Source organism: Mesoplodon densirostris, chromosome 4 (genome assembly GCF_025265405.1).
Source record: "Mesoplodon densirostris isolate mMesDen1 chromosome 4, mMesDen1 primary haplotype, whole genome shotgun sequence".
NCBI classification, from domain to species: Eukaryota; Metazoa; Chordata; class Mammalia; order Artiodactyla; family Ziphiidae; genus Mesoplodon; species Mesoplodon densirostris.
This window is the reverse complement of record NC_082664.1, coordinates 150,643,112-150,658,681: the sequence shown is the minus strand read 5'-3', so window position 1 is coordinate 150,658,681 and position 15,570 is coordinate 150,643,112. Positions and strand designations below refer to the sequence as shown.

Sequence of the window (15,570 nt, the reverse complement as noted above, 5' to 3'; positions counted from 1 at the left end):
CAAATTATTAGTATAAAAAAGAAGCAGAGGGCCTCCCTGGTGGCGCAGTGGTTGGGAGTCCGCCTGCCGATGCAGGGGATACGGGTTCGTGCCCCGGTCTGGGAGGATCCCATGTGCCGCGGAGCGGCTGGGCCCGTGAGCCATGGCCGCCGGGCCTGCGCGTCCGGAGCCTGTGCTCCGCAACGGGAGAGGCCGCAACAGTGAGAGGCCCGCATACCGCAAAAAGAAAAAAAAAAAAAAAAGAAGCAGTGAAAATTGGATCAATATGGCAAGGTAGAAAAAGAATAACAGAATGATAACCAAATTTAACTTAAGAATATTGATTTTTCAAGTCCTAAATGAAATCTTCACGGAGAGAAATCAGCAGTATAAGAAAATTGTAATCCACTCAAGAATGCATGGACGGTTCAATATTAAGAAATCTCTTTATATAATATTCTTTCAATGACTGTTTCTAAGTGCCTATTATGTGCCAGAACGATGGAACTTACTTGATCATCTTCTCTAACACATTCCTCCCAGCCTCCCATTCGCGTCAGTCTCTAGTTCTTTTCTTGGTAGCACTTATTATTCTCTGTCATTATCTTTCACCTTTATCTGTTTGCTTGTTTGCTGTCGGCCTTCCGTCATGAAAATGCCTTTTCTCAGTGCCCTTCTCTGTCTTGTTCACAGCTAAATCCCTAATGCCTAACAAAGAACCTGACATGTAATAGCTGACATAATCATTCAACATTTATTGCATTAGTTCAACATTTATGCAATCTCTATCCATTCTTTATTATAATTTGTATTCTTTGTCACATAAAGATATGATATTTTCATATTCTTTATTAACTGAGTTAATATATCTATGAGTTAATGGATGACAGTAATTCTAAGTCCCTGCTCTCATAGAGCCTGTAATTTAGTGGAGGAGACAGACAATCTGACAAGTACTTCCACGGTCAGTGTCGAAATCTCAGTTTTTCTGTTCTAACTAAGTTGCTGAATAAAAGATGGAAATTGTTTTGCAGGAAGCTTCTACACCTTCCTCTCGAGAAAAGTCTGGAAAACTGGATGCACAAAGTAGTAACTTCCTGTTTCCCAAAGCCTGTCACCAACGGACACGCAGCAACTCAACCAGTAAGTGTGTCATTGAACCATCTACAAGAGCAGGGCTTAGATGTTGCTGAATATCGAGAATATCAGTGATGTCGGAGATTTGGGGGAGTGTGGGTCTCTGCTTGTCCAGCTGGACTAGCCCAAGATAGTGGTCTGCTTACCCCTCTGAGAGCGCCCTTCATTGCGTGTGCATGTCCTGGCCAGCTAGAGCACCTCTGCCCTTGCTGACAGAGCTCTCTGTGGTTTAGTCAACTTCTCTTCTAGATGGACTTCAAGTGCCAAGTTGGGAAGACCTGACACAGAAGATAAAAGACGAGGGCTTTACACCTGCTCTGTCATCCAAGATGCTCCTTGGTCTTAGGAAGGCCACTGTCTCTCTCAGGGCCTCTGTCACCTCATCTGGTATAGGATGGGAGCTGGGGCTGGAAGATGTCGTGATTCTTGGTTGTTGCAAAGAGAATGGTGCTAATGCAAAGTCGGGAAAATGTGAAGAATGCAGAAAAGCATGAAGAAATTAAAACAGTGCCAAATCCTAATTAGAGACAATCTATGTTAACATTGTCAATTATTTCCCTCCTATGCCTATATATGCCTATAGAAAACACACACACACACACACACACACACATACACACACACACCCTTGACCTCACGTCATTGGGAATTCTTTTGTAAACACTATTTTTAGTGGATAAATAGTGTTTCATTATGTACATAATCTAGTTAGCCTGCTCCCTATTATTAGATAGGTAAGTTATTCTCAGCTTTTTGCTAACATAATTAACATTGCTGAGATTGTCCATGAAACTTTGTTTGAGTTTACAGTGATTTTCTTAGGTGAAATATACAAGGCAGTGGACTGATGTGTGGTTAGGAGCTCACATTTGGCAGTCAAGGCACTTGGATTTAGATCCTGCTTCCAGAAATAATTATCTCTGTGACCTTGGGCACATCCTTTAAACTCTCTAAGCCTCGTGTTATTCTGTTGTAGGATGGATCATCATTATATTAATCATTTCCTATTTTTGGACTGCTAGTTACCCTTTTTCATCACTTTTTTTCCTTTAGCATAATATCATAGAAATGGAGTTTCAAAAGGTAAATATACCTTAGATTTTTATCTGGGCTTCCAAATTTCCAGAGCTAATACTCTAATAATGTATACAAATACCAATTTCTTCAATCATAGCCCACACTGGATGATAATTTTAAAAATATTTGCCATGCAGGTTTTTCTCTATTTCCCTCTTTCCCTTTCCCATTGTCCGCTTTTTTGGTGTGGTGGGGTGGGGGGCTTGTTTTGCACCCAGGAGCAGCTTCACAATTTGTGGGGATCATTGTAAGATGAAAATGTGGGACTCCTGTTCAAATATTATGAAGAATTTCAAAATGGCGACAGCAGAGCATTAAACCAAGCTGAATACCTTCTAAGTCTGGGGCTCTGTGTGGATTCACAGGTCGCATGCCCGTGAAGCAGCCCTGCTTGCATCCCAGGCACTGACTCTTTCAGATGGCGTCATCCGGGTGCCCTGGCCCTCTGGTTTCTAGCTGAGTTCAGTCGATGAGAGGATCAATGGGAGACTGGAGGGTGGAAGGGAGAACCGCTGGGGTGTTTCTCTGCTCCCTCTGCTTTGGTGGCTCTGGCAGTGCCCTGGTCCCAGCACTCTCTGGCCTGGTGATGCTATTTCTTCTCTGTGCCCCTTCAGGTCTGGGATGGTAATAGCTTCCAGCTCTTGGTAATTCCTAGGTACCTCAATGGGCCTTGTTATTTTCTTAAGCCCCATCTACTCTTTGTAAATGGCCCCTTTATTCACTTTCTCAAAGTCCTACCTGAGTGTGCCTTTTGCTTCTGTCAAACCCTGACTGGTTCACGTGCATGTGAAATCAGTGGAAAGAACACCTCTCTACACAGGTGCAGTTCAACATTCCTTCATTTGTTTATTTCCCTTCTTTTGAGTGCGCCTATTTTTCTATTGGGAGGATCATTATTTTATCACTAATTTATGAAAAGTCTCTTGGTAAAATTAATATTGGGCTGCTGTATTTGCTGAACATACTTTCCTCAGTTGGTTATTTTTCTTTTAACTTAATTTTTAACATGAAGATGTTCTCATCTTTATCTAATCAAATTCATCAAATTTTCCTGTCTAATGTTAAAAGTTTCTTCCACATCCAGAGAACTATTAAATATTTGGCTGTGTTTTCTTCTAGTTTTTTCTCATGTATACTTATTTAATTATTACACTATGACACCTTTAAGTTGCTTCCAGTTTATCAACATTTACAAAATAATTATAGATACATGCTGTACACGTTTCTTTTATCATATTTGGTTACATATTTAGGAGAGAATCATTGAGGTTATATAATATGAAGACTATTAAGTATACAACCACATCGATTAAATTATTTCTACATAGTGTTGCTTTTTCTAGTTTTTTAAATGATTTGCCTTTTTTTTTTCAAATGTATTCTATCTGTAATTTATTTTTGGTGTTTGCTATGAAGCAAGAATCTAGATAGATTTTTTTTCTAGGTGGCTGATTCCAGCATTACTCATTGGTAGTTTCTGCCCATCCATTTATTTTACACTTTTTGTTTATTTTGTTTACCTCTTGCAAATGATATGCACTTAGATCTCGAAAGTAAATCCGGCAATCTTTTTAAAGAGAGAAGCTTAAGCCATTGACATTAGTATTATAATTAATATTTGCTTTTACTCATGTTCTTTTTATACTTTCTGTTTTTATGGTTACTTGTCATTTGTTTTCTGCCTCTTGCTCTGTGTGTGTGTGTGTTTAGTTTTTGTAGTGATTTGTAAGGTTTATTTAATTTTTATCACCACTTCCAGTTTCCTTTAAGTTTAATCAATTAGGTTTAATTAATTAATAATACTTGAGACTATATTTTCCAAATTGTCCCCCAATGGAAGATGGTGTTATTTACCTCTAGTCCCATTCCCATTTATTTTTCCATTTCATAATTCAATGTAAACTTAAATTAGAAACTCACGTTATTATTATATAATCTTCCAAATATATAGTTTCCCCGTCAAAAATTATTTTGGTTTTTGCATTAGATTTTATAACCACATTTTCAGTGAACTCACTCAGTGCTACATGTTAACTGATTTCAACTTCCTCCACTCAAGGTGATAATCTTGATGTATTTCCTTGCTGTTGGAGCACATCCAGTAATTTTTTGAAAGAGTAGGAGAGGGCTCAGACCAGTTAGTGCTTTCGAGAGACTGCTCGTCCTGACTCTGGGCCTATGTCCTTGCTGATTGGAACTCATAGTGGGAGCAGGAACCACAGAAAGCCCGAGTTTGTTTGTTTGTTTGTTTGTTTTTTGTGGTACACGGGCCTCTCACTGTTGTGGCCTCTCCCGTTGCGGAGCACAGGCTCTGGACGCGCAGGCTCAGTGGCCATGGCTCACGGGCCCAGCCGCTCTGCGGCATGTGGGATCTTCCCGGACCAGGGCACGAACCTGTGTCCCCTGCAACGGCAGGCAGACTCTAAACCACTGCGCCACCAGGGAAGCCCCCGAGTTTTTTTTTTTTTTTTTTGTCTGGATCAGTGAGGGTAGAAGCAGAGTTTGCCTGGCCTGTTCCCCCTGTGCTTGCCTGTGGCTCTAGGTGCTTCTGTCCTGTGGACCAATCCAAGTTGGCCACGTGTTTGCTTGTCCTTATTCCCTCTGAACCCAAATGGTACACCGCTGCCGTTCTTCAGATGGCAGTCACCTTGCACTGCTGTGGGCAGAGAGAATGGGAGACTTGTTTTGGTTTCCTCACGATGAAGTAAGGAGCTGAACTCCCTCAAGTTTCCTCAAAAGCTGGACGCATCGCCTGGGGAGCCTGATAAACACAGAGACCCCCCCGCGCCCAGATCCCATCTATGCAGACATGGATTCAGTAGGTCTGGGTGGGGCATTGAAATTTGCCCCACTTATGATACACACCCAGATAAACATGATGAACAGACAGATTTAGGACCATCTGTAGCCCCTCCTCCCAACCCCGCTCCAGGATTCTTCGTCCCCTCTTTCTGGGGCTTGGTTTTCTGAACCTCCTGGCTTCCTCTCTCTCCTGGCCCCTCTGGGGTCAGAGGGTCTCTGTGAGTCAGGGAGAACCACCTCCTTGTGTGGAGACGGCTGCTGGGAGCAGCTGTCCTGGCAGGGAAACATTGCCCCAGCCACTTGGAGTGCCAATGGACCGGGACATCTCCTTTCCCCCCCAGGCCTTTGTCCCTTCCTCCTCTTCCCTTAGGGATCTCACATCTCCAGGAATGCCCATTCTGTCCCATATTCTCAGCCCACCCTGGGCAGTGGCTTCCTTTCTTCAGCCTAAGTCTTTCCCATCCTGAGAATGAAAGCAAACCAAAGCCTCTGCTCCAGCCTCCCTTCTTCACTCTGAACCACCACCCATCTCGTGTCTTTCTCTTGGGGAATTTCCCACCAAAGCCTTGTCCACTCACTGTGGAGGGACGCTAGGAAAATCGGCCCCTCTCTGGGTGCTCCCTGCCCAGTACCGTGGCCACTGTTCACATCTCGAGCGCTTGGAGTGTGGCTCGTCCAAATGCTCAGAGTGTAAAAGATGCGCCCAACTCAAAGACTAAGCACACAACCAAAAAAAAAGGATGCAAAACACCACATTAATAACTTTATGTATTATATGTTAAAATGACAGGGTTTAGGTATATTGGACTAAATACAATACATGATTAATATTAACCTCACTTTTTCTTTTGACTTTTTTTTAATGTGGCTACTAGAAATTTTCAAATTACATATGTGACTTGTATTATATTTCAATTGAGAAACACTGATCTAGACAATGAGGGGCCATAGCAGAGAATCTCTTCAGATTTTTCCAGCTGAAAGAGGTAGAGTTCCAGGTTGGGTGAAAGGAAGTCTGGGGTTTTCCCCAAAAGAAAAAGAAGATGATGGTTTTGCATTTTCTTAGATCCCCAAAGAATCAAGAGTTGACTCTGTCTGCCTGTGTTAGGGGTGTGTATGTGCCTGTGTGTGACTGTGCATGTGCGTGTGTGTAAGAAGCAGTCAGGTGCTGTCGGGAGGTTGGATGTTGCCATGGCAGATCCCCCAGGCTCCTGCCTGGGCTCTCCTCTGGCTCTACCTGTCTGGGGGCATTCCTCCTCTCCCTCCTCTCCCTCCTGGGTCGAGATTGAAAACCCCCTGGCAGCAGGGACTGGAGTTGACAGAGCATTGTGATTTCCTGAGAGCCCAGCATCCTGCTTGACACGTAGGAGATGCCTTGCCAACTGTCTCGAGTTGAGCTGAGGTGAAATGGAAGTGACAGTCCCACCTGCACCCTGCGGTGCAGACAGCATGAACGGAGCTAATGCTGACTACGTCTTCACTGGCCCCCACTCTGCATCCTGCACCCAGCACTGGGTGCTCCATGGTTCAGGTTCACTCTGGCCGCTGGTTCATGAGGGCTGGCCGTTGGCCGGGGCTGATGTTGTTCTCCCTTGAGCTTTGCTTTCTGACAGCACAAATGATTTCTTCCTTTTTTTCCTCTCCTGGGTTAGGTGTTAATCCCTACTGCACAGGAGAGATTGATTTTCCAATGACCAAGAAATCGGCGGCTTCCACAGACAGGCAGCCTTATTCCCTCTGTAGCAACAGGAAGTCTCTCTCTCAACAACTGGACTGTGCAGCAGGAAAGGCTGTGGTAAGAACGAAGGCAGGGGACCCTGGAGAGCAGGGAGAGAGGGGAGGGGTCCAGACTCAGCGGTGGCTGAAGAGACCTTCCTAGTGGTTTGATGTCCACAGAATTACAGAGGGGAGGGGCTGGCTTCATGAGTGTGGGCGCCTTCAGGCAAAGAACCACATCAGGAATGGTCACCTATGAGTGCCCACGGGTGCCAGGCACTTGTGACTGTGGATGCTTTGATGCTATGAGGAGCTAATGTGCAGCGAACATTCCACCCATGCAGACCCTGAACTGGCACTTTATGTGGATCCGTTTATTTCATCTGCACAGCGATCCTAGGAGGAGGGCGAGGGAAGTGAGGACAAGTTAAGGAAGGCATGTGAATTCACAGTGCTAATAAGAGTCCGCCCTGGGACTCGAAGTCAGAGCTTCAGGATTCCAAACCTGTGCTTTTAGCCCCTGTGATATAGTGACTTGCTTTACACATTTTGCCTCTACAGTAAGTCCCCTACACATGAACGAGTTCTGTTCCGAGAGCGTGTTCGTAAATCCAATTTGTTCGTGAGCCCAACAGAGTTAGCCTAGGTCCCCAACTAACACAGTCGGCTCTATAGTACTGCACTGGAATAGGTTTATAATACTTATCACACAAACAATACATAAACAAAAAACAAACACAAAAAACAAAGGAAACATTTTTAATCTTACAGTACAGTACCTTGAGAAGTACAGTAGTACAGTACAAGAGCTGGCATACAGGGACTGGCATCGAGTGAACAGGCAAGAAGAGTTACTGACTGGAGGAGGGGGAGGAGGTGGGAGATGGTAGAGCTGAAGGATCGTCAGCAACAGGAGACGCAGGGTGAGCTGTGATGTCACTCACGCCTGACATGGAGGGCACACACATTTGCATCTTGGAAAGTTAGCAACTTGAAAGTTCGTATGTAGGGGACTTACTGTAATTCCTGAGCTTAGAAAGGAGGGTAACATTAGCCCCATTGTACAGTGAGGAAGCAGAGGTTTGGCAAGGGGAGTAGCGGTCTGAGTTCACACATCTTGAAAACCTAAGGGTCCAGAATTGAAACCAAGCCCTGTGTGGCTCACCAGTCCATGTCCTTCCCACTATGGGGCACGAGGTTGCAGTCTGGGAGCCAAGCAGGTGTGAAGCACAGGGTCCCCTCACTTGTCACCCCAGCCAGCCTGTTGTGTCCCTGAGCCCCGGCCGAGGCACAAGGCACCTGCAGTGCCTCCTGCTGCCACCTGTGAGCATACAGTGCCCTCCGTCTGCATCACCCTGTCCCCTTCCCTCACCTCTAGCCTGCAAACCCTACCCCATCCTTCAAAACCCTTCCTAGCACTACTTCTGCTGCGAGCTCTCCTGAGTCCTCCAAGTGCTTGACCCTTATATGTTTCCTGACGCCCATCGTAACGTGTCTGGGCTTCTCTTACAGACTCACCCAACATGCCTTGTTGGTGTCATTACTTATGGTAGGGTCTTAGCTCCCCTGTAGGGTCCATAGTCAAGCCATGTTTGATTCTCCCCACACGGTACACATCAGATGCTTGAAGATTTCATTTCTCTCTTCCATTCCCTTCCTTGAGCTGTTATGCTTTTCTCTCACCAGTGGGAATCATCGGTGTTCCAGTGTTAGAAAAAGACAGCTTCCGAAGTGACAGGTGACTTTACAGATAAGGAACCCGAGGCACAGAGGGGTTAAGTCAGTTCCCCAAGGTCACCAGCTGATAGTTGGAGAGCCAGGCAGCCGGGCTCCCAAGTCTGAGACCTAACCACCATGCTCCTTTGCCCCTCCCCGCGGCACTTCCTGTGGGGCGCAGGGCGTGTGTCTATTTGGCACCCCTGCTCCTATGCAAGTGGGTAATCCCCTGTCTGCCTCCCCCTGGAATTTACATTCTGAGTTTTCACTTCTTTGGGTTCCTGACCCTTTGCCCACCACCCTGTGCCTGGCACAAAATGGGGTCTCCGTAAATGTGGCTTGGATTCTGTTGAGGGTGTCCGTGGCTGTTGGGTTCCCAGTCTGGGCTGGGGACTCCGGTTATGGGACTCGTTGTCCTGGGGCAGCGTGGTCTGTGTCGTGAACCGGGACCCACTCCCATGACAAGCCTTAGTGAGCCTCTGGCTGCTGGTCCACAGGGAGATCAGGCTCCTGGGACCACCAAAACAGCCCCCCTCCACCAGACACCCACCCACACCCCATTCACCATGCTCTGGCCCCTCTCCCTCAGGAGAGAGGGGATCAGGGTCCTCTCCTCGGCTGGGCCTTCCCTGTCCCTATTCCCAGCAAGGCGTGTGCTGCCATCCTGTTGACTTATCCTCTCCCCACCCTGGTCCCTTGTTCCAGGGCCCGTCAAGGCCAATGCGGTCGCTCAGCACAGCTCAGCTCATGCAGCCCTTGGGGGGCCTCCAGGCATCCGTCATCTCCAACATCGTGCTGATGAAGGGCCAGGCCAAGGTGAGCAAGGACTGTGGCCAACAGAAGTTACTGGGTCGACACGGGTTCCTGAGGAGCTGGGAAGGGTGGAGAGAGGGACTGGTGATGCTGGTTCAGAACATGAGTGCTCGGATGCTCTCATGCTGGCACAGGGAGGGGCAGTCAGGGTTGCTCTGCACTGTGCACGTCACAGGAAGACAAATGTTCCCCAGTTTTTCCCTGGTGTAGTATTTTCCAGAAGTTAGTTTTACCTGATGATTGAATTCAAAACATCATCATAGTCAGTTCAGGCTGCTATAGTAAAAATACCATAGACTGGGTGGCTTAAACAGCAGGCATTTATTTCTCACGGTTCTGGAGGCTGGGGGTCCAAGTTGAAGGTGCCGGCAGATGCCACATATGTTGAGGACTCCTCTCCTGATTCACGGATGCCTTGTTCTCTCTGTGTCCACACATGGTGGAAGGGGCAAGGGAGTTCTCTGGGGTCTCTTTTATAAGAGCACTAATCCCATTCATGAAGGCTCCACATTTTTTTTTTTTTTTGGACCAAGGCAGTGTTTTTCTTTAGAATAAATGTATTTTGTAAACAAAGCAAGTACATATATAAACAAATTAGCCTTTCTTTTCTTTTGTTTTTGCCTTTATTTTATTTTACTTATTTTTTTATTGAAGTATAGTTGATGTTCAATATTATATAAGTGTCAGGTGTACAACATAGTGATTCACAATGTTGAAAGGCTATACTCCATTTATAGTTATTGTAAAATATTGGCTATATTCCGTGTGCTGTACAATATTTCCTTGTAGCTTATTTATTTTATACATAGTAGTTTGTACCTCTTCATCTTTTACCCCTACCTGCCCCTGCCCCCTTCAGGAATGCTCCCCCTTTATGGCCTAGTGACTTCCCAAAGGCTCCCCCTAACGTATTAATTTGGGATGGGGGCATAAACATTCAGTCCGTGTGTCTTCCCCAAATTCAGATATTCAGACTGATTTTTGCCCCACAATTGAGAAATATCAAAAGGGGGGCATAAAAGCAGTGTAATGGTGGGACATCCCAAATGCTCCTTGGCATTGCTTCCAGGACATGCCATCCCATACATGGAGTTGACACGGGCACTGAAGAACTTCTGAAATAGACATGGCAGCTGCTGCAAAGTTCTCAGGCCAGCCCAGGGAACCGAGATGCTTAAATGATGGAAGGGTAGGTTTCTACCCACCTCATATGATTTTGGTGTCTGGTGTGAGGGAAGATCTGTTCATCGATATGGTCTTCCTGGAGGAGGGCCCCATATGTCTGGAGTCCTCCCCTCCATCCCCATCCCTCCTGTCTCCTGGGGACTCAGCAGAGATAAATGAGGAGACACAAGTGGGAAGTACTGAGATGATTGTTCCTCTAATCACAAGGGGGTCACTCTCACCAGTGCTGATTTTCTCCAGACAGCCCCTCTTTCTGATTTGTAAATCACAATGCTTGTCCCCTCTTGAATTTAGGTAGAAGCATTTTTAATGTAGTTGACTTTTAGACGGTTTGCAATGCTCAAAAGGAGGCAGAATGGAAAAGAGTACCAACACTCACGCAAAGATGATCAACAATGGTGTCAGTCATCTCAGTGTGCATAGATTGTACAGTCAGTAAATAGATTTCGTGGGCAGATGTGTCACTGGGTGGATTGAACTGGCCTTGATGGAGAGCCATAAGGTGTTTTGTGTCGGAAGCCTGGAGTACAGAGCAGGGGCGATGGGTTAGAAATACGGTGGGTCTCCCACTGTCCTCCTGATACACCTCCACACCGAAGACCTCATCATTAACAGGGATAAGTAGGAGGAGGAAGAAGCAGAGCTAGAAGCTTCCACCAGTGCCTGAGGTAGTCAAAAACAATAAAACCAGAGACCAAAACCCAGGCATTGTGCTAAGGGCTTTGCAAGGATCATTCCTTTAATTCTCACAAAACCCTATTAGTATCTCCTGTTAATAGGTGAGGAGACTGAGGATCTGGGACTTACAGGACTAGCCCAAGGTCACTTGGTTAGTGAGCAGATGAACCAAGACAATGACCCAAGACTTTCTGACCCCTGGATCTTGTTCTTAACCACTACACCATCCGGCCTCACCAGGGTGGGTGAAAGTTTGGGTCTAGAGCAATTATTTCAGCCAGGAAGAAGTTGGGAGCCCATACAGGGAGCCCAGAAGCTGCCTTACCTCTCATTTTCCTATGCCCATGCTACTCCTGGACACAGCTGCTCTTTCCCATCCTGGAACAGCCACACCTTCACCAGAAGCTCACACCAGCACTTTGTCCACACAGTTTTCCTGTCTGGCCCCTGCTCGCCATGCTCCCTTAGGGTCTTGAAGGTGGCTGCCTGGCCTGCCACCTCTGTGATGCTGGGGCAATGCACACACTCGGCTCCGAGTAGCTGCTGGCCTCGGAGAAATTGCCCAGGAGCAGTGATGTTGTTACTTGGCAGCCATCACTTAGAGGGGTCTTCCTGGGAGCCAAGTTGCTTACTGCTTCCTGGCATGCTTGCAAGATGAATCCAAAGGCCCGGCCTCCAGCCAGCTTTCGTGCCTTCAGTCTATAACATATGTTTCCCGAGCACCTGCATCCAGAGGGCAGACACTGACAAATAAGATACGTTCACCACCTCCGGGGAGCTCACAGTCTCCAGAGGAATTCATTGCGACCCAAGCTAAGCCTTCTTGAGAAGAAGGGTGCTCTCAGTCATCAACCAAATAAAGCAGGCTGTGTGTGCACCTCCTTCGCTGCTCTCTGGGTCTGCCTAGGTGGTTGTCCTAACTCACTGCAGGTCTACAGGCAAAGCTGGACCCGCCCGCCTTTCTCTTCCTGCTGTCTGTTGACCTCACTCACATCTTTCTCTTGCTTCCCCGGCCTCTGGCCTCCTCTCTGCTGCCACCTGGCAGCTCCTGACCTCGTGGTACTGCAGGAGCAGGAGGGAGAGCACAAGATTGTAGTAAATTCCTTGAGAAGGGGCAGGGGTGGGATGCAGAACAGAAGGGGAGTGAACAGCTTTTGGTAGGAGAAGAGATGCTTCTTCCATTGTCAGCTGCTGCTTTTATGATTACTGGTGTTGGTGTGTTAGTTGTTAGTTGTTAGTTGCTGGATGTCTTAGCTAATACTCAAACACAACGCTATGAGTTTGGCGATGTCAACATCATTTTCCAAGGGGGTAAATTGAAGCTCAGAAACAGGAAGTGATCTGCCCAGAATTGCTAGTCAGAGGGGCAGAGCCAGGGTGCTTGCTAGTCTCCATTCAGACTCCCCCTGTGTGGGGAACATCAGACTCGTGAGAAAGCTCCAGACACGACACAGCCCAGCGTGGCCTTTTTTCCCATCCCTCTGTTAGGTCCCAAGACCTCGAATACCAAGGGCACCCCTCTCCTCCCTGAGTCGTTTGTTCAGCGCTGGGGCAGGGCCTCAGGACATGGCAGCCCGGTGAATGACATGGAACACTCCGAAATCTGACCTTCTCCTCTTCTTTCCCAGGGCCTGGGCTTCAGCATCGTTGGAGGAAAAGACAGCATTTATGGCCCCATTGGAATTTACGTTAAAACCATCTTTGCCGGGGGAGCAGCGGCAGCCGATGGAAGGCTACAAGAAGGTAGATTTCCCGGCCTTTACTAGGTGATGTTGGTGGAATCAAAAGCAGAATCACTAGGCTACTGGTAGAAGCTACCGGGAAAGTGAAATGTGTCTTGAGCCTTCAGAATCCAGCTTGTGTGAATTCGGGGGTCTGCAGGCCCCGATGGCTCCGTCAGGCCTGGCACGTTGGCTGGGTGTGTTTGCACACTCAGTCTCGGTCCTGTTACTGGCCTGGGTCAGAAGACCCCTTCCAGCCCTCTTGCGCCTTTGCTTGTCAAGGCCCCTCTGCGTTGCTGGCAGCCATTGACATCCCCTTTGTTTCATTTTCTCTGCCCTCCCCAGCCCACAGACACGGGGAACCAGGCCCAGGGCTTCCAGTGAGTCCTCTGTGAGCCTGCCCTGTTCTGGCCTCTAAGAATACAGAGGATTATCAGACAGGTTCCTTCTATTAAGGAGCTCAGGATCCGCCCAGCTGCCCCCCTTCCCGTTCAGCCCACCCTACTCCCATCCACTACCTCCCTCCAGCTTTTTCATCTCTTCCAGGGAGGGAAGCCCCTGGCCATCCTGAGAGGAAGGGGCCCAGGGTGCTGAGGTGTCCCCTGAGTGCCCCTCCCTGTCCCCTTGTCCTGGAGGGGAGGCTTTTCTCCCCACCCCCAATCCTACCCCACAGTCACGTGTAGGCTTGGCCCCGGGAGATCTCCAGGTTCTAACTGGGAGGCAAAATTCCGGGGCAGTTAGTCAGGGAGCAGAGGGAAGATGCTGCAGGTCTGACACTGGGCTACACATGGATCTTTAAAGAGAAGTGATTTCACAACCTTCTTACCTTCTCTGTCAGGCCAGTTTCTGTAAACTCTGCTGCGAGCCGAACCACCCTTAATAACCTAACTTGTTCAGGGCAGGGTTGACCAGCTACAGCCTGCAGGCCACATCTGACCCACTGCCTATTTTTATAAGGCTCCCGAACGAAGAAGAGTTTTCATGTCTCTTAAATGGCTGAAAAAAAGTCAAAAGAAGTTTGGATTCTTTTGTGAAAATTAAATTCAAATTTCAGCCTCCTTAGAAAAGTTTTATTGGTACACAGCCATGCTCGCTCATTGACCTCTCGTCTATGGCTGCTTTTGTGCAGTGTTGAGTAGTTTCGGCAGAGAGCATGTGGCCTGCAAAGCTTAAAATATTTACTATCTGGCTCTTTATAGAGAAAGTTTGCCAACTCTAACATTATGCGTACGGGTTTTATTGTATGGGCAGTGGGGAGCATTTGAAGCTTTTTATAATTTGGGAGGGACCAGCTAGGACCAGGGTTTTTAGTTGATTCAGGAAGCTGAGTGTAAGATGAAGTGGGCTGGCTAGACACCAGAAGCAGTAAAACCAGTTCAGAGGCTATTGTAAGAGCCAGGCTCCAGCTCTTAAGGGTCTGCCCTGAGGCTGTAACCCTGGGAGGAGAAAGATGCTGATGGGGGAAACAACGGCTTCTGTGGAGGTGGCAAATGAGGTCAGAGAACACGTAACGGCATCTGATCTTAGTAAACTAGAGAACGATGATGAATTAGATATAACAGGAGGTGGAGGAAGGGGAGCAAAAGAAGGCAAATGAGGGTATTTAGGTTTGAGCAGCAGAGCGGAGTGAAGTCTCCAGGTGAGCACTAGGTGGCGCTGTCCAGCAGGCGAATGAAAATTTGGGTTCCAGTTCAGGAAGGGAATAAGGGTTGAATGTAGATTTTTAGGGTCATTTGGAAAATAGCTGAAGTTATGGAGTGGATGCAGGAAGCAGGGAAGAGAGGAGAGAGAAGAGGGCCGAGGCAAGGCTTGAGGGGGATAGCTAAATCAAGAGGCACGCAGAGGAGTCATTGAGAGAAAGGAAGGAAAGTGGGATCAGAATCTTGAGATGGGCCGGTCTGCTTCATTATCTTCTGTACTTTTCTGTGTTTGACTAAAAGGTGGAGGAAGAATTGAAGTGGCCAGAAGAGAGAAGCCTGCCCAAGCCAAGCTTCATTCTTTTTCTTTCTGGGTATTTGTCTCACTTAGTTAATAGTGGTTGTAAGAATTCGGTGAAAAGGACACTCAGGTAGTCTGCAGTCCTTGATTCTAGCCTCAAATAATTGACCAAATTGCCTTTTGTAACTTCTTTCAAAAGTGAAGTTTTAGAATATACCCTTGAATTCCCGGGGGATGTCAGTTGCAACAAAAGTTTGGTGTCCAGATCAAGGCTAAGAATGTTTTATTTGTATTCCCTTTGCAAAAAAATGATTGTGTAAGATTTATAAGGCAAAACCGAGGCTATTCACCTTCCACCAGATATGGCCAAATAAGGCTAAGGACTCTCTGGAGGGCCCAGAGCATGTGGCCCCCTTGGGATGGACATTCTAATAATCTGAAGACAAGTTCAGCCTCTTGTGTCATAAAGAATGGATGCTTCTGAAGTGTGTTCTTTGTAGATCCTGCCTTCAGCACGTACTTAGTTATATTTTGATTATTTTTAATTTGTCCGTTGTCACACCTCAACTTGGAATCTTATAAGGACAAGGACCGAAACTTTTATTTTTCTTGTCTAGTTTTAGCAACTTAACAGATTAATTTGATCTGAATATGCTTCCCACCCCTTTATTGTCATAGACACAAGTTGGCTAAAACAGCACATCTGAACTCTAAAGAAAGAAATGGAAACACCCACCTTCTAAGAAACAAAGAAACCACTTTAAATCTAAGCATGACATTCGTGACATTCCCAGGAGTTGATGATGTG

General features: G+C 46.9%; 1 protein-coding gene across 1 annotated transcript in view; it reads left to right on the top strand.

The window, feature by feature from the left end:
* Positions 1–15,570, top strand: part of IL16 (interleukin 16) — a 107,797-nt gene that overhangs the window by 61,431 nt on the left and 30,796 nt on the right. The window contains exons 3-6 of the mRNA XM_060095361.1: positions 1,014–1,122; positions 6,648–6,790; positions 9,133–9,243; positions 12,732–12,846. Coding sequence (XP_059951344.1) covers positions 1,014–1,122; positions 6,648–6,790; positions 9,133–9,243; positions 12,732–12,846 — 478 coding nt within the window. The remainder of the gene's footprint in view (positions 1–1,013; positions 1,123–6,647; positions 6,791–9,132; positions 9,244–12,731; positions 12,847–15,570) is intronic.